Source organism: Heptranchias perlo, chromosome 13, assembly GCF_035084215.1.
Source record: "Heptranchias perlo isolate sHepPer1 chromosome 13, sHepPer1.hap1, whole genome shotgun sequence".
NCBI classification, from domain to species: domain Eukaryota; kingdom Metazoa; phylum Chordata; class Chondrichthyes; order Hexanchiformes; family Hexanchidae; genus Heptranchias; species Heptranchias perlo.
Window position 1 is genome coordinate 64576322 of NC_090337.1, and position 25161 is coordinate 64601482.

A 25161-nucleotide genomic window follows, 5' to 3' on the forward strand; every position below is an offset into this window, starting at 1 on the left:
AACCAACCGACTCGAAAATTATCTTTGCTCAAAATGGAATAGTTGCCAACTTTCTGCTTTTTGAGCAGATGTCAGATATTTTAGGGCCCGTTTGTGCTGTTGGCTCCTAAAATAGCGCTCCTGCCTGAATTTGCCCCATAAAGCATAGTGAGAGGCTTCTTTCTTTCATTCAATCTCGAGATGTGGGCGTAGCTGGCAAGGCCTGCATTTAGTACCCATCCCTAGTGGAGCTCCAGAAGGTGGTGTGGTCCTTCTTGAACCGCTGCAGTCCGTGAGGTGAAGGCACTCCCATAGTGCTGTTAGGTCGGGAGTTCCAGGATTTTGAGGAATCTTACAACACCAGGTTATAGTCCAACAGTTTTATTTGAAAATCACAAGCTTTCGGAGATTATCTCCTTCGTCAGGTGAGTGAGTGAAAGAGAGGTTCTCAAATCGCATATCTTATATTAGGCTGGGACACCATCACACCAATCAAAGGTGTCGTTGGTGTTCAGACAGGTTAGCCACAGAAAACAGTAGGTCCCAGTATACTGAATACACATTGGGTCAAATTACACAGAGAAAGAGACCCGAAAGGCAGAGAGAGAATTTCCAGTTGTATTAAAAACAGATAACTTTTTTTTCTGCTGGTGGGTTTACGTGTAGCGTGACATGAACCCAAGATCCTGGTTGAGGCCGTCCTCATGGGTGCGGAACTTGGCTATCAATTTCTGCTCGCCGATTTTGCGTTGTCGTGTGTCTCGAAGGCCGCCTTGGAGAATGCTTACCCAAAGATCGGTGGCTGAATGTCCTTGACTGCTAAAGTGTTCCCCGACTGGGAGGGAACCCTCCTGTCTGGCGATTGTTGCGCGGTGTCCGTTCATCCGTTGTCGCAGTGTCTGCATGGTCTCGCCAATGTACCATGCTCTGGGGTATCCTTTCCTGCAACGTATGAGTTAGACAATGTTGGCCGAGTCACAGGAGTATGAACCACGTACCTGGTGGGTGGTGTCCTCTCATGTGATGGTGGTATCTGTGTCGATGATCTGGCATGTCTTGCAGAGGTTGCCGTGGCAGGGTTGTGTGGTGTCGTGGACGCTGTTCTCCTGAAAGCTGGGTAATTTGCTGCGAACGATAGTCTGTTTGAGGTTGGGTGGCTGTTTGAAGGCGAGTAGTGGAGGCATGGGGATGGCCTTAGCGAGGTATTCGTCGTCATCGATGACATGTTGAAGGCTGCGGAGAACATGGCATAGTTTCTCCGCTCCGGGGAAGTACTGGACGACGAAGGGTACTCTGTTGGTTGCGTCCCGTGATTGTCTTCTGAGGAGGTCTATGCGATTCTTCGCTGTGGCCCGTCGGAACTGCCGATCGACAAGTCGAGCGTCATATCCCGTTCTTACGAGGGCGTCTTTCAGCGTCTGTAGGTGTCCATCGCGTTCCTCCTCGTCTGAGCAGATCCTGTGTATTCGCAGGGCCTGTCCATAGGGGATGGCCTCTTTGACGTGGTTAGGGTGGAAGCTGGAAAAGTGGAGCATCGTGTAGTTGCCCGTGGGCTTGCGGTAGAGTGAGGTGCTGAGGTGCCCGTCTTTGATGGAGATTTGTGTGTCCAAGAAAGAAACCGATTCTGAGGAGTAGTCCATGGTGAGTTTGATGGTGGGATGGAACTTGTTGATGTTATCGTGTAGTCTCGTCAGTGATTCTTCGCCGTGGGTCCATAGGAAGAAAATGTCGTCGATGTATCTGGTGTATAGCGTTGGTTGGAGGTCCTGTGCAGTGAAGACTCAGCGACGACGAAGGAATGGCGATATATGTTCAAGTCAGGATGTTGTATGTCTTGGAAATGATGGCGTTCCCCTGCAACTGCTGCCCTTGCCCTTGCCCTTCTCAGTATTGATGGTCACGAATTTGGGAGATGCTGCTGAAGAAGCTGCTGCAGTGCATCCTATAGAGATGATACACTGAAGCCACAGTACATCGGTGGTGGAGGGAGTGGACGTTTAAGCTAATTCTTCTGCACATAATGCAGGAGGCGAGTCACTATGCTTTCTAGGAAGAATTCCGCGAGAAGCCAGGAAAGTTATTTTAGGACCAGTCCACAAACAGCACAAACTGGCAGGCCTGTGAGCCCATAGCACTGGTGTACAGAGGCAAACTGGTGCTCCAATTTAATCTCTGCTGCACAATGAGTTCAGGGGATGTGTCAGGCTGCAGGCAGACCACGGAACTGAAGCAAATTAACAGCTCAGCTGTTTAGGTCTATTGGCGCGAAGTTCATGAGCAATTTATTGTGTCATGAATTTGCTTTCAAGAGTAATCTATTGAGCACATTACAATGTAGAGAATTTTAAAAATAAATGACTTCTTAGAGCATGGTTTGCAAGGCAAAAGATGCAGCATGATCTTGGGTAGTTGGGACACACTGCACCAAAATTAGTTCTTTCCACTACACTTGTCAGCATCCAAACCAGCACCTTCTTTCCCAACTCAGACCATTTTGCTTCTGGATCATGTTGAGTCTAGCTTCTGGAAGGACATATGAGGATTTTGTTGTTCTTAGTTGACTTCATCCAGCTGTAATAAGCACCTTTAATGTTTCTAGTCCAGGGAGCCTTCAATTGCATGACTCACCATAACTTTTTAACTCTTCCCCTTCCCTGACTCAGAGTGCTGGATAATTAAGGATGTAGGTAAAAGTTTTTTGTCAAAACACAAGAAATGTAAGTATTTCACCAGGTCATATGCTGCGGATCACTCAGAAGCATCATGTCGTGCATCTCCGATAATTCCAGCAATTTGCTGATCCCTATTATGCTCGATCCTAACCTGTTAGACCCATTTACATGTTGCTGCGTTAAACAGGAAATCTATCATTTTGAAAGAACTCCACTGTGGCTCTTATATATAATATTCACTCTCTACTGGTGTCAGCCATGGTTCAGTGGGAGCTCTCCCTTTGAGTCAGAGGGTTGTGGGTTCAAGCCCCATTCTAGAGACTTGAGCACAAAATCTAGACTCATACTGAGGGAATGGTGCACTGTCAGAGGTGCCGTCTTTCAGATAAGATTTTAAACTGAGGCCCCCTCTGTCCTCTCAGGTGGACGTTAAAGATCCTGTACCACTGTTCAAAGAAAAGGAGGTGAGTTCTCCCCAATGTCCTGGCCAACATTTATCCCTCAACCAACACCTAAAACAGATAATCTGGTCATTTATTTCATCGCTGTTTGTGGGACCTTCTGTGCAAATTGGCTGCCGCGTTTCCAACTGTGATTCATTGGCTATAAAGTGCTTTGGGATGTCCTGAAGTTGTGAAATAGTCTATAAATGCAAGTTCATTCTTTATTTAATAAGTTAAACCAGTATAGGGACTGCTGCAGCCTGCATTGTGGAGTACCTGTGCTATGAGAGGGGTCCTGGATGCTTCATGTGTCTGAGATAACCACATTTGCAGCAAGTCTCTCCAATCTCTTGCACTCAAAGCTTGTTTCTTTCTGAGTTTTAGGTGCAGCTGGTGACATTTCATCACATTTGGGAGGCTGAAGGCTTCCACAAATGTACATTCCAGGAGGTGTTCACCCCACAGGCAGAGTGAGTTAGTGAAGAAGGGAAATAGGGTGAGGAGAGTAGACAGGAGCTCTTCAAAGATCTCCCTCAACCGTGCTGAATTGACAAACAAGACATTCAATACCCAATACCAGTGATATGACAACAACTTGGAGGAGGAATTCCAGCAGAAAACCCACAGCACTACAGAGTAAGGGGTTGCCAAAAAAAGGCAAGTGAAGTACAGAAACACAGTAGTAACAAAGGATTCCATAGTCAGGGGAATAGACAGGCACTTTTGCATTCACAACCAAGAGTCCCAAATGTTCATCTGTAATACCTTCCAGTTCTGAGGGGTCCTGTACCTAAAACATTTCATGGTCTCTCAACAAAAGCTGCCTGACCTGGTGAGCATTGCCAGCATTTTCTGTTTTTGCTTCAGACTTCTAGCATCTGCAGTATTTTTATTTCTGTAATAAAGTTGAGCCTGCTGAGACTCACCTGAAAATGTGCAGTGTATAAATCTATGTCAGGTGTGGTCTATCTAAACGGGTGTCAGCACAGCGTGTGATTGGTGCTGAGTACCCGTGAATAATCAGCTTGCCTTCTGCTTTCGATAAGCACTTTCATTTGTGTTACAACCGAGGCCTGCAAGAATTTAGAAAAGGGGGAGGGCTTATCCAACACAGTAGTGTCATTGACCTGAAACATTAACTCTTTCTTTTTCCACAGATGCTGCCTGACTTGCTCAGTATTTCCAGCATTTTCTGTTTTTCTTTCAGATTTCCAGCATCTGCAGTATTTTGCTTTTGACAATAGTGTGGCGAATCTGCCCTGAACCAGAGAGAAAGCGAGAGAAAGAAAGATTAAATACCAGATTTTTACTGCCTCACTTGAAATCAAAACTGGATTCATAAGTCTGAAGCGCAGAGAATCCTTAGATTAGATTAATCTACGGTACAAAGCAAACAAAATAACACGATTAGCTTCCCAATCCTGGTTATGAGATTCCAGAGGGAGTTTCACTTTTATATCTTATACAGGCCAATCTTGCCTATTTTGCAAAGAATCAGTGACTTGATTTTATTAACACAAAGCAAAGCTTGATATTACAATGTGGAACAATGAAGCCAATCCCATAACAGGGAGGTTTGAGTTGTGCATGTACCCTGATCTTCACTTTGGTCCAGACTCCCTCTGTGTGTTTGCTGTAGTAGCACTTTGTTGCTCAGTTGCCACCATACCACTTTCCTTCTCTGCCAACTGCACAATATGGAGGAGACAGTGCTGTAGAATGCGGCTGGACACGGCTCTGTTTAACACCTCTTGGACGTTCTGATTGTACCTCTTTCTTTCCAGGGGTGGGTAATACTCAGCCTCATTGCAGTGAGTCACAAAGAATGCGCAGAGAGCCTTTACATCGGAGTCGCTCAGACCGAACTCCGGGAGCACACTCGTCCACGTGGCCTCAAGCTCCGTATCCCAAATTTTCCTTCTCAGGATAGAAGACAGAGTGGGCAGAATGCTGGCAAAACCTGGCTGTTTCTCCAACACACGAGAATGCAAAGACTGAAGCATGTCAACAACATAACTGAAGAATAAGTTGACTTCCACAAGTGTGAACCTATTAGGTGCAGAACAAAGAAGAGTAAGCTGTGTACCGGTGGATATCAAGGAGTTTAGAACACCAACACTGTTAAATAGACTGAAAACTGGGTTAAAAGTACTGACCCTCACCTTTGGAGACCCAGGTTCAAGTCTAGCTCAAGGAAAATTAAACACATGGGCCTAGAAATTTGATCGCGCAGCGCCCGTTTTTTGGGTGCTAACCGGCCTCCTAAGCCTCCAAGATGGCGGGCAGGGACACTCATTACTAGACGGAAGTGCACCGCCCGCCATATTGGTGTAGGCACCTCCACTGGCGTCAGGAGCACCCGTTGCAACTATGTCAAAAGGTGAACAGGTTATTTAAATTAAGTCCTGCGCTTCTTACGGTACTCATTTGCGATTTTGGTCTGCCCCTGCTCTTGACTCGACACACGCCGGACTCGCCCAGCAACACGTGGCGTAAACGGGCACGTTGTTGGTTTGTTATTTCAGGTTGCTGGTTAACTTCTGGCTGTTTCTTGGTGTGTTTTATCACTCTAGAAAGTTCACTTTGTCTAAAGAGAGCAAGATTTTGCTGCCTCATTGGTAGTTTCACTGCAGTCATGGGTGGTCTGGTAGGGCTGCCTTCGGGACTGGAGGATGAGGGGGAGCAGCAAGGTAGACAGGAGAGAACAGGAGCAGCTGCTGCAATGGAGGGGGAGGGGGGGCTCAGCGCAGGAGGCCACACCCACAGCGGATATTCATGGAGCACTTCTCCTACATTAACTTCACTGAGGAGCAATGACTGAGGTGACTTTGCTTCACCAAGGAGGCTGTCACCGAGCTATGTCACCTGCTGCAGCCACAACTCGAGCCTCGCACCAGGGCCTGGACAGCACTGCCTGTGGCCGTCAAGGTCAAAGTGGCCCTTACTTTTATGCCATGCGCTCCTTTCAGGCTGAAACAGATGACATCAGCAATATCTCACAGTTTGCAGTCCACCGCTGTACCAGGGAGGTCACCGAGGCTCTCAACACCAGGAGGAACAGCTACATCACTTTCCCCATGGACAAAGCGAAGCAGGACAAGAGAGCACTAGGCTTCACCCGCATGGCAGTTTTCCCCATGGTGCAAGGTCTCATAGACTGCACCCACGTTGCCTTAAGCGCTCCCTATCGCCAGCTTGGCATCTTTATCAATCGACAAGGATTCCACTCCCTTGACATACAGCTGGTTTGCGACCGTCCTGCACGTCTGTGCCCGGTATCCTGGCAGCAGTCACGACTCTTTCATCCTGTACCAGTCCTCCGTGCCACCTTAGTTCTAACCGGGCCACCTACTAGGTGACAATGGCTATCGCCTCCAGACATTGCTCATGAGTCCTGTCAGGAACCCGGGCACAGCTGCAGAGCAGGCCTACAACCAGAGCCTTGCCAACACATGAAACGTGATCGAGCAGACAGTCAGCCTGCCCAAACAACGCTTCCGCTACCTGGACCATTCCTGAGGAGTTTTGCAGTGAACCCCTGAGCGGGTATCCAGATTTGTGGTCGTCTGCTGCTTAACTTTGCCATCATGAGGGACCTGCCCTTACCAACAACTGGGCAGTAAGAAGTCCAGTATGAAAACGAGAAGCAGGAGGAGGGACAGGAGCAGCATTGACTGCCAGTGCCAGAGGTCTGAGAGAGCAGCTCAGTGAAGAGTGCTTCACCTAAACCATCCCTCCCACCCCTTATACACCAACAGTCTCACAGCCCTTATCACCACCATCCTTACTACCACCATCCCATTGCTATCCTTCAGTCCAGCCTTAATGGCCTTACCATCGCTTCATTAGAAAGATAAACACTGACACCAAATCAGGATTAAAAAACAAATTTATCAAACAAATATTGTCACAGTATATGTCTTCATTAAAAAAATAATTATGAATCACTCTTGGGAAAGCCCTTAATGCCTGTCTTGTGTGCTCGTTTATCTATCCTGGTGCTCTATGAAATGTTTCCCCAGTAGCTACAGCTTGGGAGGTGGGAGGCTGCTCAGCTTCCATTGAGGATGCTTCAGATGGCCGCAGTGGACGACTTCGAGCAGCTCTGGGCCGAGAGGATCCTCCTCTAACATTGCCTCTAAAGTCCCTGTGGTGCCAGTATCTAAGTTGGTGCTTGTGAGATTGAGTCATGGTTCAACTTCAGGAAGGCTGGCCTCCTTTTCCTGCACTGGCACAGGGGCTTCCACATCTTCAGCACCAAGGGTCAGCTTGTGGTGTGAAGGGAGAGCGGAGAGAGAGAAGTAGCTGCTGAAAGCATTTGCAGTTTGTCATGAAGAGTGTGTACGGTGAGTTAGAAGTAATAATGGAAAAAGAGGATACGGTGTGAAGAAACCCTGTGTGACATCTCCTCCAGCGTTGCCAGTCACCATGGCCATGATTCTTCCCCTGTCCGTGATGGCCAGCAGTTTATCTTTGAGGGGGGAAGAGTGTGTGGCAGACGGGCTTGGCCTCCTTCCCTGGCAGCTTCCTGACACTTACTCCAAAGCTCTTGATGCCTTGCAGAAGGACCCCGCACGTGCAGCTGGTGGACTCCTCCACAGTTGCCACCATGTCAGAAATGACTCCAACAATCTTTCATGCTCTGAAAGCAGCCATCATTTAAACGCTGCCCCCCCCCCAAAGATCTGGACCCCTGTTGCCAGTAGCTACAAAAGGAGGTGGCATCACCCTCCGACAAGAGACCCCTCTGCCTCCTCCATCACCTGCCCTTGCTCACTTGTGCATCTATAGTGCTACCTTCAAACTCATGATCTAGATCCTCTGGGGTGGATCGACCTGGGCTGGTGCTTGCCAAATCACAAGGGTGTGATGTGACATGTGATGCTTGGTTGGTGTGTGGACTTTGGAGGGCCCCACTCTTGGTTCATCTGCCATACCTGCAGAGACATGAATACCTTTGCAGGCAGCAACACTGGACGAGCAGATTGCTGTTTGCTCTTTGGATTGGGTGATCCCATGAACTGATCCTGCCGCCTCCCCGCCTCTGTTGCAGCCATCTGGCTCCTGTGTGGAGCCTTCTCCAGCCATTGTTTAGCTGTCAATGTCTATATACACCAAGTGAGACCCCCCCCCACTCCATTCCACTCTCAGATTTTAAGGGGTTTCCTATGGAAGGGTGAAAGGTTCATTCAGGTGATGCTTTTGGAAGGTGCTGACAATGGGTTGTCTTGGTCATTGCTATGCATTAAAAAAAGAGAGATATTGAAGGGTCTCAATGCTGAGTGAGCAGGGGGCTGTGATGAGCACCCATGTGGGGAAGGTGAAGATACACATTTAGTGGATGTACCATATAATGCTGCTTTCAGTTGTGTCATAGTATAATCATTAGGTTTATGCGACTGCCCAACTTTCCCTCCTGGTGGGGTCACTGAATTTCTCGTGTCACTGCAGCCAAGTCCTTTGCACTCTGCTGACCTCCTTAATGGCTGCTGCCACCTGCTGCCAACCTGTTCTCCCCACAGTTTATTCACTTCCCTCCTCTGCACCACTTCCTGGAGCAGGTGTCCTGTACTTTTATTGTCAAAGGAGGGAGCATGGATTCGAGATCTACCCCTGCCAGACATCAGTATTATCTGGCCTACTCCTTTAGGGTAAATAAAATCTTACAGTCACAAATGAACCATTGTGATGGAATTCAGAATTTCAATGCAACAGCACTCCTGACTCACCCCTCCTCACCAAACGCCACATCCGTTTAAGGTCGGAGTTTCTCAGCGATCTCCTAATCCTAGGGTTGCCAACTCTGGTTGGACATATTCCGGGATGTGTCATCACATGACTTCCTGCAGCCCGACGCCCTGCCCCCACACTCCTGCCATTGGTTGCCCAACGTGTCCATTCTCGCTGTGCACCGCCTTCTCACGGCCAATTGGAAAGTGAATAGACTCTTCATTACCCGATTGGATGATTCTTGACCGTCGGTCAAACAGCCTTTCTTCCCCATGTCCAATATTTTTATAACCAGTAATCAAAAGTGTTCAAAGAAATTTTTTTTAAAACATACTTTTTTATTGCCCCCTGATTTTTCTCCCGTGTTGCTCGCGGCAGTGTCCTGGGAATGAATCTTTAATTCCTGGAGACTCCAGGGTAATCTGGAGGGTTGGCAACCCTAAATCTAACGCTAATCCTAACCCTTGTCCTCACCTTCACCCTAACTCCTAGACCAACTCTAACCCTCAATTCAAATCATAAACCAAACCCTAGCTATTATCCCAACTCTAACTTTCAGTCCAACTCTAACCCTAACCCCAAACTTAATCCTAATCCCTGTGCTACATCAGAATATTTCATTCTGGGGTAGATTTATTTCGTGGCATAGGTGAAAACAAAGTGGGAGGGTTCAACAGCAAGGTCAACAGGGACAGAGAGACCTGAATAAAGGCTAACATAGTAAACTATCTTGGGCCTTTAGCTGGACTGGCAGCTCATGGCTGTAGGATAGCGTGTAATATAATAGGTCAACAGCTAGGCATAAGTAAAAAGCATCATGGGTTAGTTAGTATAAGGAGCTACAGTGACTGCATAGAGAGAGAAAGAGTATATACAGACCAGCAAGAGAGACTAACTAAATTCTGCTGAATATACAGAACAGGCTGCTTCAGCAGGAATAAATATAACTGAACCATAAGCAACTGGGACAGATGTAATTAACTGTAGTACTGGCTAAAGATACTTATAGATAAGTGAAGTGCTTAACTTAGAATCATAGAAAGGTTACAGCACGGAAGGAGGCCATTCGGCCCATCGAGTCCGTGCTGGCTCTGTGCAAAAGCAATCCAGCTAGTCCCACTCCCCCGCTCTTTCCCTGTAGCCCTGCAAATTTTTTCCTTTCAGGTACTTATCCAATTCCCTGTTGAAAGCCATGACTGAATCCGCCTCCACCACCCCCCCCGGCAGTGCATTCCAGATCCTAACCACTCGCTCCGTAAAAAAGTTTTTCCTCATCGATGAATATATCACACGACTTTGCTAATGAAAGGGTTAAAGTATTGATCTGTGCAGACAAGCCCAGGCCTGTTGGAAAAGGATTGAAATGAGCTCAAGTAGAAAGCAGGATGCAGCAACCTTGAGAACTGGAATTATCTGCTAGAGATAAGAGCTGGAGCCTCATAACTGCGAACAGTTACACACTGAAAACCAGTCTTGTGATATTCTGCAAGACTGGACGGAACAGGTTTAAGTCAGATTCAGACAAAGGAATAGCACATGGTGCTCGGGTTACATCATATCCTGTGACCAAAAGTAGGCGTGTTATAGTTAAAGTATAAATGTATAATGCAATGTATCTTTGGAGGGGGGGGATAATTCTGACCAAGATTTGGCTTGGATTGGTGATGCTCTTGATCCCTGATGGGTATCCCACTGGTGAGTATAATAGGCACATTTGCTTGCTCGTGATCATGTATATGTTCAATTAATCTTGAAATTTAACTCGTCACTAGAGACTGAGCCTTTCTTAGGACTGCAATGGAAGTCCTATATGGTATCAGTTAAACAGTGGTAACAAGTCTTAAAGAACTGGGAATGAAACCTTTTCCAAATCTTGTAGCATCTAGCAGCCAATGAAAAAGTTTTTAAAATTGTGCAAGATAATCAAGAACTGATATATATGTACACATATACCCAGAAATTCCTGGGAGCCTGCTCCCTCGGTGTAAGTGCAGCAGAATGCAATCCTTGCATGCCCTAGCCCCAAGCCAGAGACCCTATCCTGTAACCTTGGAGATGGGGTCATCAGCATAGTCGGTGCAGGTCAGAGGTGCCTGTCCTGGCCTGACCTGATCCACCCTTTTGTGGTGCAGTGGTGTAAGAACATAAGAAATAATAGCAGGACTAGGCCATACGGCCCCCGAGCCTGCTCCGCCATTCATAAGAACATAAGAACATAAGAAATAGGAGCAGGAGTAGGCCAATCGGCCCCTCGAGCCTGCTCCGCCATTCAATAAGATCATGGCTGATCTGGTCCTAACCTCAAATCTAAAATCATGTCCAATTTCCTGCCCACTCCCCGTAACCCCTAATTCCCTTTACTTCTAGGAAACTGTCTATTTCTGTTTTAAATTTATTCAATGATGTAGCTTCCACAGCTTCCTGGGGCAGCAAATTCCACAGACCCACCACCCTCTGAGTGAAGAAGTTTCTCCTCATCTCAGTTTTGAAAGAGCAGCCCCTTATCCTAAGATTATGCCCCCTCGTTCTAGTTTCACCCATCCTTGGGAACATCCTGACCGCATCCACCCGATCAAGCCCCTTCACAATCTTATATGTTTCAATAAGATCGCCTCTCATTCTTCTGAACTCCAATGAGTAGAGTCCCAATCTACTCAACCTCTCCTCATATGTCCGCCCCCTCATCCCCGGGATTAACCGAGTGAACCTTCTTTGTACTGCCTCGAGAGCAAGTATGTCTTTTCTTAAGTATGGACACCAAAACTGTACGCAGCATTCCAGGTGCGGTCTCACTAATACCTTATATAACTGCAGCAATACCTCCCTGTTTTTATATTCTATCCCCCGAGCAATAAAAGCCAACATTCCGTTGGCCTTCTTGATCACCTGCTGCACCTGCAAACTAACCTTTTGATTTTCTTGCACTAGGACCCCCAGATCCCTTTGTACTGCAGTACTTTCCAGTTTCTCGCCATTGAGATAATAACTTGCTCTCCGATTTTTCCTGCCAAAGTGCATAACCTCACATTTTCCAACATTGTATTGCATCTGCCAAATCTCCGCCCACTCACCCAGCCTGTCTATATCCCCTTGTAGGTTTTTTATGTCCTCCTCACTCTCTACTTTCCCTCCCATCTTTGTATCATCTGCAAACTTTGATATGTTACACTCAGTCCCCTCCTCTAAATCGTTAATATAGATTGTAAAGAGTTGGGGACCCAGCACCGACCCCTGCGGAACACCACTGGCTGCTGGTTGCCAGTCCGAGAATGTACCATTTATCCCAACTCTCTGCTTCCTGTTAGATAACCAATCCTCCACCCATGCCAGAATATTACCCCCAATCCAGTGATTCTTTATCTTGAGCAATAATCTTTTATGTGGCACCTTGTCGAATGCCTTCTGGAAGTCCAAATACACTACGTCCACTGGTTCCCCTTTATCCACTCTTTACGTTATATCCTCAAAGAACTCAAGCAAATTTGTCAGACATGACTTCCCCTTCGTAAAGCCATGCTGACTTTGTCCTATTAAATTATGTTTATCCAAATGTTCCGCTACTGTCTCCTTAATAATAGACTCCAAAATTTTACCCACCTACCCTTTTTAAATAACGGTGTTACATTAGCAGTTTTCCAATCTGCCGGGACCTTTGCCGAGTCCAGAGAATTTTGGAAAATTATTACCAAAGCATCCACAATCCCTTCAATCAGATCATGGCTGATCTTCTTTCTGTTCTGCCTGAAGTCACCATGAGGCCCAAATGGGCTGAAGAAAAAATATGTTTTCTTTTATATATGTTTTTGGCTCCTACTGGGGCCATTCCAACACTAGAGAAGGGAATTCCTATGAGATCAATTATCTTAGTCTAGCAAATGATTGGAACCTTCGGAAGGCCTCAAACTGACTCATGTCTGATCTGAACTGGTATGAGTTCTGCTGAGACCTTTCAAGGGCATAAAGGGAGGAATTTCCTGGGGACCTCCGAGAAAACCCCGGAACACTCCCCTTTGACGTATGGAGGAGATTGGCAGAAGATCCACAAACGGCTCTCTCTTCCCGACTGGAATTTAAAGATTCAGTCTAAACAGGGTGGAATCCCAGAGGAACCAGGTCCAGCCCATAGTCTGGGTGGAAATGGGACTTGCGCCTTCTCCCAAGCCAGGAATTTTGGGGCCTTAGTTACTAGCCCTGTAATGTATGCTGTAAATAGATAGGTAAGAGCCCAGTAATATATCATAGTAGGTACAGCACTGGAGGAGCCATTCGGCCCATCGTGCCTGTTCCGGCTCTTTGAAAGAGCTATCCAATTAGTCCCATTCCCCTGCTTTTTCCCCATAGAGCAGTAAATTTTTTCCTTTCAAGTATTTATCCAATTCCCTTTTGAAAGTTACTATTGAATCTGCTTCCACCACCCTTTCAGGCAGTGCATTCCAGATCACAACAACTCGCTGTGTAAAAAAATGTTTCCTCATGTTGCTTCTGGCTCTTTTGCCAATCACCTTAAATCTGTGTCCTCTGATTACCGACCCTTCTGCCACAGTTTCTCCTTATTTACTCTATTAAAACCGTTCATGATTTTGAACACCTCTATCAAATCTCCCCTTAACCATTTCTGTTCTAAGGAGAACAATCCCAGCTTCTCCAGTCTCTCCACATAACTGAAGTCCTTCATTCCTGGTACTATTTCTAGAAAATCTCTTCTGCATTCTCCCAAAGGCCTTGACATCTTTTCTAAAGTGTGGTGCCCAGAATTGGACACAATACTCCAGCTGAGGCCTAACCTCAGTTATAAAGGTGTTTTATAAAGGTTTAGCATAACTTCCTTGCTTTTGTACTCTATGCCTCTATTAATAAAGCCCAGGATCCCATATGCTTTTTTAACAGCCTTATCAACTTGTCCTGCCATCTTCAAAGATTTGTGTATATACACCCCCAGGTCTTTCTGTTCCTGCACTCCCTTTAAAATTGTACCATATAGTTTATATTGCCTCTCCTCATTCTTCCTACAAAATGCATTACTTCACATTTCTCTGTGTTAAATTTCATCTGCCATGTGTCTGCCCATTTCACCAGTCTGTCTTTGTTCTCCTGAAGTCTGTTACTATCCTCCACATTGTTTACTACATTTCCGAGTTTCGTATCATCTGCAAACTTTGAAATTATACCCTGTATACCCAAGTCCAGGTCATTAATATATATCAAAAAGATATGCTATATGCTACAAACACACATCTATTATCCTTGCATAGTAATATACATGGCTTCTTTAGGAATGAAACACTAGTCTGGAAATTCCTTGGGCCCTCCTCTGATGCCATAAGTGCAGTGGAGCGGAACTCCCCCTCCCCTCAAGGCCAGAGGCCCCAGTCCAGATTCCGGGAATAGGGTCACGTGCATGGCCTGAGTTGTCCTCCGGTGCCTGCAAGGGTGCATTTGTGGCAGCCTCCCCAGCCCAAGCTGATCCGCCCTGCCAAGGCAGAGCGGAATCCGCCAGAGGTCCAAGTGGGCCAAAGACAAAAATGTTCTTTTTTAAGAAGTCTTTGGCTCCAACAGGATGGATTATTTTGTTCAGGTCAAGGTTTGGGGCCTTAGTAAGGCTCCAAAGGGTCTCACACCGGGAATCAACCTGTTAAAGGGAAGAATTTCCCAGGGAAGCTTGAGAACTCTGCCCAACTTGTCCCCTTGTCATAGGGGGTGGGCAGAACTTCACCTCACAGCCCCCCCCCCCCCCCCCCCCCACCTTCCTCCCAACCTGAATTTAAAGTCAGGTTCAAATGGAGTGGAATCTTTACATCCCGCAGAGTCACACAGTCCTTACACAGCTTTGCCTAGCCGCACATCACCTGTCTTCCAGGAGCGATGACCACATCTCATCCTGTCCAGCTTGCTTCGCAATGTTCGCACAGAGGGGTTCAAACCTTTGAATGAGATTCTTTGCATTCTGGTGCAGTTCCTGGTATTCAGCTCTCAATTCTTCTATTCTCTTCTCCAACCTAGAAGTTAATGCAAAGGAACTGCAGTTTTGAAAGTGCACAGAATTCTCAGTCGTACATTCACCATTAAACCAGTGAAAACCTGTGGTTAAGAACTGGTGCCAGTCCGGCCAGAATGGCAAAGTGCCAACAACATCCAGATTTCGAGGGACAGCCCATTTCCATGTTTATTCACAGACCCAGGTGCAAATTTGGGCAGGTGCTGGGGTCACATTAGTGATGACAGTGAAAAATTGTGTGTAAGTGAACTTTAAAGGGACAGGGACAATTAAAGGGAAGTTACACAATAGGGGGAGAAAAATTCTGCATTTCAACTCATTGGCAGCCTTTGCCAAGGGGCAGGACATTAAGACATGACAGGCAGAAATGAAGGGAAAGGAATCTCCAGGCAAGCGATGGAGAAGACCAGCACCTGACCCCCTGTTTGATGGCTGCTTAAGTGGAGGTAGTGTTGCATGAGGTGGCTGCAAGGAGGGTGGTCCTCTCTGGCACCCCAGGGCACCATCCCCCTTAGTCTGTATTGCAGCATCGTTGGAAGGAGGTGGAGATCAGACTTGAGGCTACAACTGGCCAGCACTGTTAGTGGCTGTGCCAGCCCTATGGTGCATGTCAGCAGTAGGTGTCTTTACTGCAGCTGGAACAGCACTACATCTGACTCTCTGCTGACCCAGAACCTTTGAAGACAGTTACCCACAGTCATTGCCAAGTAGGTGTAAACATGGTTGGTGGCATCTTGGCAGGTATAGCCAATGAGGCTTTGCTGACTGGTGATCACACTGACATACCTTCTTTCATGCAGTGCCACGTAAAGCATGGCATGATGTGTTTGGGGTGCATCCAAGAGGCATCCAGCACAATGGTTAGTTAATCCTTTGCATGTATCTGTGCCATCAGGCCTGCTGTCACCTCCTATCTTTTGAGAGCTGGAGCCTCCACAGGCACTATTCAAAGTGAGGTATGTTCACCTCAGTCTGCAGATGTCGGTGTGCAGGTATATCGTGGGTTTGAGCAGAACACTTCCTGCACCCTCACCTGCCTGACATCCATCCATTGGTCCTCCTCTTCTGAACACATCCAATAGAAAGATTCCCATTTGGAAACCCATTGGTGCCAGCAATTTTACTGGGAGCAAAAAAAACAAATCTACAAGAATCGGCACAAAGGCTGGTGAGAACCTAAGGACAAAATGAAGCAAAACAATCAATGGCCTCAGACCTGTTGAATGAATCGTCTTACTGGGCCCTTTAAGCTCAAAATACAGCTCGGTGCCTAACAACCATGGATGCCCATTGATATGGGTATGATTTGGAAGTAGCATGGACTGAGCTGCAAAAAGATGTGGGAGGTGTTATTCCACATCATTTGAATATTATAATGAAGACTCATCTGTTTCCTCCACCTGCCCTGTGGCCCAGCAGAAACGAGTGTCAGGTGCAAAAGGGGCGGAGATCCAGCGGACTCAGGCCGCCGCCATTTTCCCTAGTCCATAATCTGCCCCACCTGCACCTGTTGTTTACGGGACACTATGGACCCTTTAAAGTCTGTCACTTCCACAGTGGACACTGCCCATCACACTGACCCAACAGTCACAGTCCATTAGGATCAGCTGATTACAACCCCAAGGATGGGTCAAGGTCATTATTCCAATGATATCCCAGCTGGTTATTGTAATGGCCGAATTTGCTTACTACAGTGAATTTCAGTGCAGTCTTAAATGACTCCTGCGGTACATTCTCATTGAGCCACTGGATCCGTCTAATTACTGCAGTGATAATCCAATAGATCAAGTTCATTGCTGCAGTGATCGAGCCAATTTATAAAAATTCATTCTCGGGATGTGGGCGTCGCTGGCATTTATTTAGTTGCCTTTGACAAGGTGGTGGCCCTTCTTCTTGAACCGCTGGTAGTGGTTTGATAGAATTGAGTGGCTTGCAAGGACACTTCAGAGGGCAGTTAAGAGTTAACCACGTTGGTGGGCACTGGGGTCACATACCGGGTAATAACAGCAGGTTTCCTTCCCTAAAGGGCATTAGTGAACCACTTGGGCTTTTACGACAATCCAACAGCTTCATGGTCACATTTACTGATACCAGCTTTCTGTTAAAAATGTAGTTCAAATTCTCAAAATGCCATGGTGGGATTTGAACTCATAGTCTCTGGATGAGTAGTTTAGGTCTCTGGATTACTAGTCTAGTAACATAACCACTACTCTACTGCACCCTAATTAGTGTAATAGTATTCCAAAAGATTTGGCTGATTACTGCAGTGATCTAACCAATTACTCCAATTGTATCCCAATGGATCTAGCTGATTATTGCAGTGATCTAACCAATTACTCCAATTGTATCCCAGTTGATCTAGCTGATTACTGCAGTGATCTAACCAATTACTCCAACTGTATCCCAGTAGATCTAGCTGATTACTGCAGTGATCCAGCCAATTACTCCAATTGTATCCCAGTAGATCCAGCCAGTTATTCCAATTGTTATACCAATAGACCTGCTAGTTACGGCAAGTGATCTAGCCAATTATTGATAATGTTATCCCAGTAGATCTGTTGGTTGCCACGTTTCTCGTCTGTTGCTGGCAGGAAACTACAGTTTTATGATTTATATTATTATTATCCACCTGCTGTCAGAGCTCTGAATCCTATCTCTGTATGACTTGACTTCAGAAGAAACAGCCTCATAACAGTCATTGGAGCTATTCGAAAGTTCTTGCATGCTCTGATTGGTCAGAAAAGAAGTAGCCTTTAGCTGGAAATGTATCCATCTCATTCAGTGATTACATCACTCCGTGATTGTGACATCTCCTCACTAACCTGACAGTATTTACCACACAGGCTCATCTAGGACAGTAGATGAGTACAAGTCCCATCATGTTGGGGGAGTAACTGGGTCTAACTTCAGTCAGTAAATGAGTATAAGTCCCATCATGGGTGGGGGAATAACTGGGACTAAAAGTGACCATGAAGTTGCCAGATTGTCGTAAAAACCCAACTGGTTCACTGATGTCTTTCAAGGAGGGAAACCTGCCGTCCTTACCCGGTCTGGTCTATATGTGACTCCAGAGCCACACCAGTGTGGTTGACTCTTAAATTTCCCTTTGAAATGGCCTAGCAAGCCACTCAGTTGTATCAAACTGCCACACAAAAGGAAAACAAGAATAAAACCGATGGAGCAACTTTCAACGACCTAGGTATCGGATTCAGTCACAACAAAGGTACACCCAGCCCAGTCGACTCTCCAAAGTCCTCCTCACTAACATCTGGGGATTTTACCAAAGTTAGGAGAGTTGTCCCACAGACTAGTCAAGCAACAGCCTGACATAGTCATACTCACAGAATCATACCTTTCAGTCAACGTCTCAGACTCCTCCATCACCATCCCCAGGTATGTCCTGTCCCACCGGCAGGACAGACCCACTAGAGGTGGGGGGCACAGTGGAATACAGTTGAGTCGGAGTGACCCTGGGAATCCTCAATATTAACTCCGGACCCCATGAAGTCTCATGGCTTCAGGTCAAACATGGGCAAGGAAACCTCCTGCTGATTACCTCCTATCGCCCTCCCTCAGTTGATGAATCAGTCCTCCTCCATGTTGAGCACCATTTGGAGGAAGCACTGAGGGTAGCAAGGGCACAGAATGTACTCTGGGTGGGGGAACATCAATGTCCATCATCAAGAGTAGCTCGGTGGCACCACGACTGACCGAGCTGGCCGAGCCCTGAAGGACATAGCTGCCAGACTGAGCTTGCGGCAGGTGGTGAGAGAACCAACACGAGGGAATAACCATCTTCACCTCATCCTCACCAATCTACCTATCGCAGATGTGTCTGTCCATGACAGTATTGGTAGGAGTGACCACCATGCAGTTCTTGTGGGGACGAAGTCCCGTCTTCACACTGAGGACACCATCCATCGTGTTGTATGACACTACCACCGTGCTAAGTGAGATAGATTAAGAACAGATCTCGTAGCTGAAAACTGGGCATCCACGAGGCACTGTGGGCCATCAGCAGCAGCAGAATTGTATTCCACCACAATCTGTAACCTTATGACCTACATATCCCTCACTCCTCCATCACCATCAAGCCAGATGATCAACCCTGGTTCGACGAGGAGTGTAGAAGAGTATGCCAGGAGCAGCACCAGGTGTACCTAAAAATGAGGTGCCAACCTGGTGAAGCTACAACACAGGACTACATGCATGCTAAACAGCAGAAGCAACATGCTATAGACAGAGCTAAGCAACTCCACAACCAACGGATCAGCTCAAAGCTCTGCAGTCCTGCCACATCCAGTCGCGAATGGTGGTGGACAGTTAAGCAACTAAAAGGAGAGAGCAGGCTCCGTGAACATCCCCATCCTCAATGATGGCAGAGGCCAGCACATGAGTGCAAAAGACAAGGCTGAAGCGTTCGCAACCATCTTCAGCCAGAAGTGCCGAGTGGATGATCCATCTTGGTCTCCTCCCGATATCCCCATCATCACAGAAGCCAGTCTTCAGCCAATTCGATTCACTCCACGTGATATCAAGAAAAGGCTACGGGTCCCGACAACATCTCGGCTGTAGTGCTGAAGATCTGTGTTCCAGAACTAGCCGTGCCTCTAGTCAAGCTGTTCCAACACTGGCATCTATCTGACAAAGTGGAAAATTGCCCAGGTATGTCCTGTCCACGAAAACCTGGCCAATTACTGCCCCATCAGTCTACTCCCTATCATCAGCAAAGTGATTGAAGGAGTCATTGACAGTGCTATCAAGCGACACTTACTCACCAATAACCTGCTTACTGATGCTCAGCTTCGGTTCAACCAGGACCACTTGGCTCCAGACCTCATTATAGCCTTGATCCAAACATGGACAAAGGAGCTGAATTCCAGAGGTGAGGTGAGAGTGACTGCCCTTGACATCAAGGCAGCATTTGACCAAGTGTGGCACCAAGGAGCCCTAGTAAAATTGAAGTCAATGGGAATCAGGGGGAAAACTCTCCAGTGCTGGAGTCATACCTAGCACAAAGAAAGATGGTAGTGGTTGTTGGAGTCCAATCATCTCAGCCCCAGGACATCGCTGCAGGAGTGCCTCAGGGCAGCATCCTAGGCCCAACCATCTTCAGCTGCTTCATTAATGACCTTCCCTCTATCAGCCTAACATCTGTTGTGGGGAAAATGCTGGAGTCTATAATTAAGGATAGGGTGACTGAACACCTAGAGAATTTTCAGTTAATCAGGGACAGCCAGCATGGATTTGTGAAAGGTAGGTTGTGCCTGACAAACCTGATTGAATTTTTTGAAGAGGTGACTAAAGTAGTGGACAGGGGAATGTCAATGGATGTTATTTATATGGACTTCCAGAAGGCATTTGATAAGGTCCCACATAAGAGACTGTTAGCTAAGTTAGAAGCCCATGGAATCGAGGGAAAAGTACGGACTTGGTTAGGAAATTGGCTGAGCGAAAGGCGACAGAGAGTGGGGATAATGGATAGGTACTCACATTGGCAGGATGTGACTAATGGAGTCCCACAGGGATCTGTCTTGGGGCCTCAATTATTCACAATATTTATTAACGACTTAGATGAAGGCATAGAAAGTCTCATATCTAAGTTTGCCGATGACACAAAGATTGGTGGCATTGTAAGCAGTGTAGATGAAAACATAAAATTACAAAGGGATATTGATAGATTAGGTGAATGGGCAAAATTGTGGCAAATGGTATTCAATGTAGACAAATGTGAGGTCATCCACTTTGGGTCAAAAAAGGATAGAACAAGGTACTTTCTAAATGGTAAAAAGTTAAAAACAGTGGATGTCCAAAGGGACTTAGGGGTTCAGGTACATAGATCATTGAAGTGTCATGAACAGGTGCAGAAAATAATCAAGAAGGCAAATGGAATGTTGGCCTTTATATCTAGAGGACTAGAGTACAAGGGGGCAGAGGTTATGCTGCAGCTATACAAAACCCTGGTTAGACCACACCTGGAGTACGGTGAGCAGTTCTGGGCACCGCACCTTCGGAAGGATATATTGGCCTTGGAGGAGTGCAGCGTAGGTTTACTAGAATGATACCCGGACTTCAAGGGTTAAGTTACGAGGAGAGATTACACAAATTGGGGTTGTATTCTCTGGAGTTTCGAAGGTTAAGGGGTGATCTGATCGAAGTTTATAAGATATTAAGGGGAACGGATAGGGTGGATAGAGAGAAACTATTTCCGCTGGTTGGGGATTTTAGGAGTAGGGGGCACGGTCTAAAAATTAGAGCCAGACCTTTCAGGAGCGAGATTAGAAAACATTTCTACACACAATGGGTGGTAGAAGTTTGGAACTCTCTTCCGCAAATGGCAATTGATACTAGCTCAATTGCTAAATTTAAATGTGAGATAGATAGCTTTTTGGCAACCAAAGGTATTAAGGGATATGGGCCAAAGGCAGGTATATGGAGTTAGATCACAGATCAGCCATGATCTTATCAAATGGCGGAGCAGGCACGAGGGGCTGAATGGCCTACTCCTGTTCCTATGTTCCTATAAAGTCAGAAATGGGGATGTTCGCTGATGATTGCACAGTGTTCAGTTCCATTCGCAACCCCTCAGATAATGAAGCAATCCGTGACTGCATGCAGCAAGACCTGGACAACATCTAGGCTTGGGCTGATAAGTGGCAAGTAACATTCATGCCACACAGGTGCCAGGCAATGACCATCTCCAATAGTCTGATTAGAGGTGGCGAAGGAAGTCAGTAGTAGGAGCATCACCCCAAGGAGCCGGATTCAGTCTAGAAAGAGGTTCAATGGCTTCACTAGATCATCAAAGATGAGTACAGCTTTTCCTTTCCCCATCTCTTGTATCGCAACTGGTCGCATTCCCTCCCCTCCCTTCTTCAGCATTCAAAGCAATGACCGTCCCTGCATCATGACCCTCACCATCAATCACAAGGGCACACTGTACCACCTCTCATACTCACTCCTAACACACAATCACCTCTTGCTTGTTGCCTTCACTCATTCCACTTACGACATGCTCTTCTCATCAGCTGTCAATTGCTGAAGCTGCACCTCCTCTCACGACTCCTTCCTCGATTCATTCAGGCTACTTACTTCCCACTCAAGACATCCCCATTTTCCTAGCATCTTGCTTCATTCCCCTCTCAGCTTATGTACTACATGCAGAAGGCCCACACATGTGCTCTTGCCTTCTTGTAACTCTCTCCTTATCCTTCTGCAAGAGAAGACAGCACTCAACATGAGGGAGAGAAATAAGACCGGTGAAGTAACAGCCGAGATTGTGGCCCATATCTAGTTGGAGCAGGAGGTGATGGAAATCAGTGGGACACCCAGAGCGATCGGCATTGGAGGCAGCAAGGCTGGCAGCTCCGTTGAACATGTTCTTCACTTGTACCCTTTCATGTACCACAAGCAATTACAGCCTCAGCCAACTTCAAAACCTCAACCAGTATGGTTAAGCCTTTCATAGGAACATAGGGACAGGAGAAGGTTATGTCCCCTTGACCTAAACTCCGCCACCAGCAGAATAAGTTTCTCTCTATCTACCCTATCAATTCCTTTCAAAATCCTAAAAACCTCAATCAAATCACCCCACAACCGTCTATATTCCAGGGAATACAAGCCTAGTTTATGTAATTTCTCCTCATATTCTAACCCTTGGAGCTCTGGTAACATTCTGGTGAATCTGTGCTGCACTCCTTCCAAGGCCAATATATCATTTCTAAGATGCGGTGCCCAGAACTGTACATCGTAATCCAGATGTGGTCTAACTAGGGCTTTCTTTAGCTGCAGCAAAACTTCCTCCCCTTTATATTCTAGCCTTCCAGTTATAAAGGCTAACATTCCATTAGCCATTTTGATTAGTTTTTGTACCTGAGCATTACATTTTATTGATCTGTGTACTTGGACCGTAAATCTCTTTGGACCTCCACTGTTTCTAGCTTTTCACCCTTTAAAAAATACTCGGATCGATCCTTTTTTGATCCAAAATGGATGACCTCACATTTGCCTGTGTTGAAATCCATCTGCCACGGTTTTGCCCACTCACTTAATCTATCAATGTCTCTGTGTAATTCTATGCTCCCGTCAATACTACTAACTATCACCAAACTTTGTGTTATTGGCAAACTTGGATATATGGCTACCTATTCACGTGAAAATGTCCAACCTCTGGTTGCCATCTTAACTCTTGTCTCTTTCCTCTAGGTCCTTCTCAGCAGCAACAAACTCCTCAAGAAGCTCCTGAAGAGGACACCTCGCAGGAGGACATCCCTCCTGAGGAAGCACCGTCACGCGCTCCACTCCTCCCAAGCACCATCGCAGAGATTCCCACCGCGGGTGGGATAGGTAACGAGTTCGAGAGACCTGCACCTGGTGAGCAGGAGCAGGTGCTGGTGGCAGGGACAGTCCAGGGGACGCCTCGCCGGAGGGTGAGGCGTCCTCTCCTAACTCTGCTGAGGGGGGGTGGGGCAAGGAAGTATCACAAATAAGCAATTTCCAAAGTCAAAGCTCACTCCGACTCCAACAAGCTCAGCAACACATACTTGCGACTGATCCGAGTGCCTGCAGCTCCTGAACTCTTCAAATCCCGCAGGCTGCTGACTCCAGGTTTTCCCGCTAGGTTTTACCGAGCAGGCCGGGCTATTGGTGGGATTTCCGTTTATCGCGGTTAAAATCACATCGGGGTCCTGATTGAACCACAGGCCCTCAATTCACGAGGCTCCTGCCTGCTTGTAGCGGGAGTCTCAGCTGCGTGGAAAGGCCGCACAGTTGAAATAGCACCAGGCGAGAACAGAGTGGCATCCAGACAGAAAGTACACTTGCCATATTTTAACCCATCGCTCCCATCCGGCAAAGCAGCTGTCACAACTTGTACCTTACCTGCCAATCCTGTGACTGAGAAGCTCCATGGACACTTTCTCAGAGGAAGCCTTTAACTCTCGTCTCTCGTTCTTCAGCTCCTGTTTCTCCATCTTCAACTCCCGCCTCTCTGATTTCACGGCCCTTCTCTTCATCTTCACCTCCAGCCGATCCTCAGCCACACTGCTGCGTCGCAGCACGCAGACGATTCAGTGAGCAGACTGGATGAAACAGCTGTGTTAGCGATGAGCTGACCATGGCACAAGCCAGTGACTCAATGGCATCTATTTTAAACCATGGCAAAAAATAGAAAGGGTAGCTTGGGCACAGAGATCAGTTCAGTGACTGCGACTCACCGTCAAACCACATTCTGTGCAAAAATTTTGAACTGGAGGTGGTTAGTGTAGCAATTTGATGGACATTATTTCAGGAAGTGCCAGCAAGCAATTAATGATGGTAATTTTAAAGTTGGGTGGTGACCAGCAACAGCCATTCCTGAAACCTGAGCCTGCTGTTTATCAAGTTTAAATAATTCTAAAAATAAAAGTGATTACATCTGACAAATACCGATAGATTTTCAGCTAGAGGTGGTTTCAGCAGCAACTCAGTGACTGGGATCAGTGTGATCGATTCTATATCAATCTACAGTCTGTTTATATTTCACTCGGTGATTGGGATCAGTGTGATCGATTCTATATCAATCTACAGTCTGTTTATAACATCACTCGGTGATTGGGATCAGTGCGATCGATTCTGTATCAATCTACAGTCTGTTTATAACATCACTCGGTGATTGGGATCAGTGTGATCGATTCTATATCAATCTACAGACTGTTTATATTTCACTCGGTGACTGGGATCAGTGTGATTGATTCTATATCAATCTACAGACTGTTTATAACATCACTCAGTGACTGGGATCAATGTGATCGATTCTATATCAATCTACAGTCTGTTTATATTTCACTCGGTGATTGGGATCAGTGTGATCGATTCTATATCAATCTACAGTCTGTTTATAACATCACTCGGTGATTGGGATCAGTGCGATCGATTCTATATCAATCTAGAGACTGTTTATATTTCACTCGGTGACTGGGATCAGTGTGATCGATTCTATATCAATCTACAGACTGTTTATAACATCACTCAGTGACTGGGATCAGTCGGATTGATTCTATATCAATCTACAGACTGTTTATAACATCACTCGGTGATTGGGATCAGTGCAATCGATTCTATATCAATCTACAGACTGTTTATATTTCACTCGGTGACTGGGATCAGTGTGATCGATTCTATATCAAACTACAGACTGTTTATATTTCACTCGGTGATTGGGATCAGTGTGATCGATTCTATATCAATCTAGAGACTGTTTATATTTCACTCGGTGACTGGGATCAATGTGATCGATTCTATATCAATCTACAGTCTGTTTATATTTCACTCGGTGACTGGGATCAGTGTGATCGATTCTATA

At 46.3% G+C, this 25161-nt stretch overlaps 1 protein-coding gene across 1 annotated transcript; it reads right to left on the reverse strand.

The window, feature by feature from the left end:
* Nucleotides 1-4385: 4385 nt before the first annotated feature.
* Nucleotides 4386-24058, reverse strand: LOC137331658 (single-pass membrane and coiled-coil domain-containing protein 1-like). The gene is made up of 3 exons (XM_067995600.1): nucleotides 23700-24058; nucleotides 14671-14820; nucleotides 4386-5143 (listed from the first exon to the last, which is right to left on the reverse strand). Exons 1-3 carry the CDS (start codon nucleotides 23831-23833, stop codon nucleotides 4696-4698), a joined length of 732 nt encoding a protein of 243 aa, XP_067851701.1. The 5' UTR covers nucleotides 23834-24058; the 3' UTR covers nucleotides 4386-4695.
* Between the last annotated feature and the right edge of the window lie 1103 nt (nucleotides 24059-25161).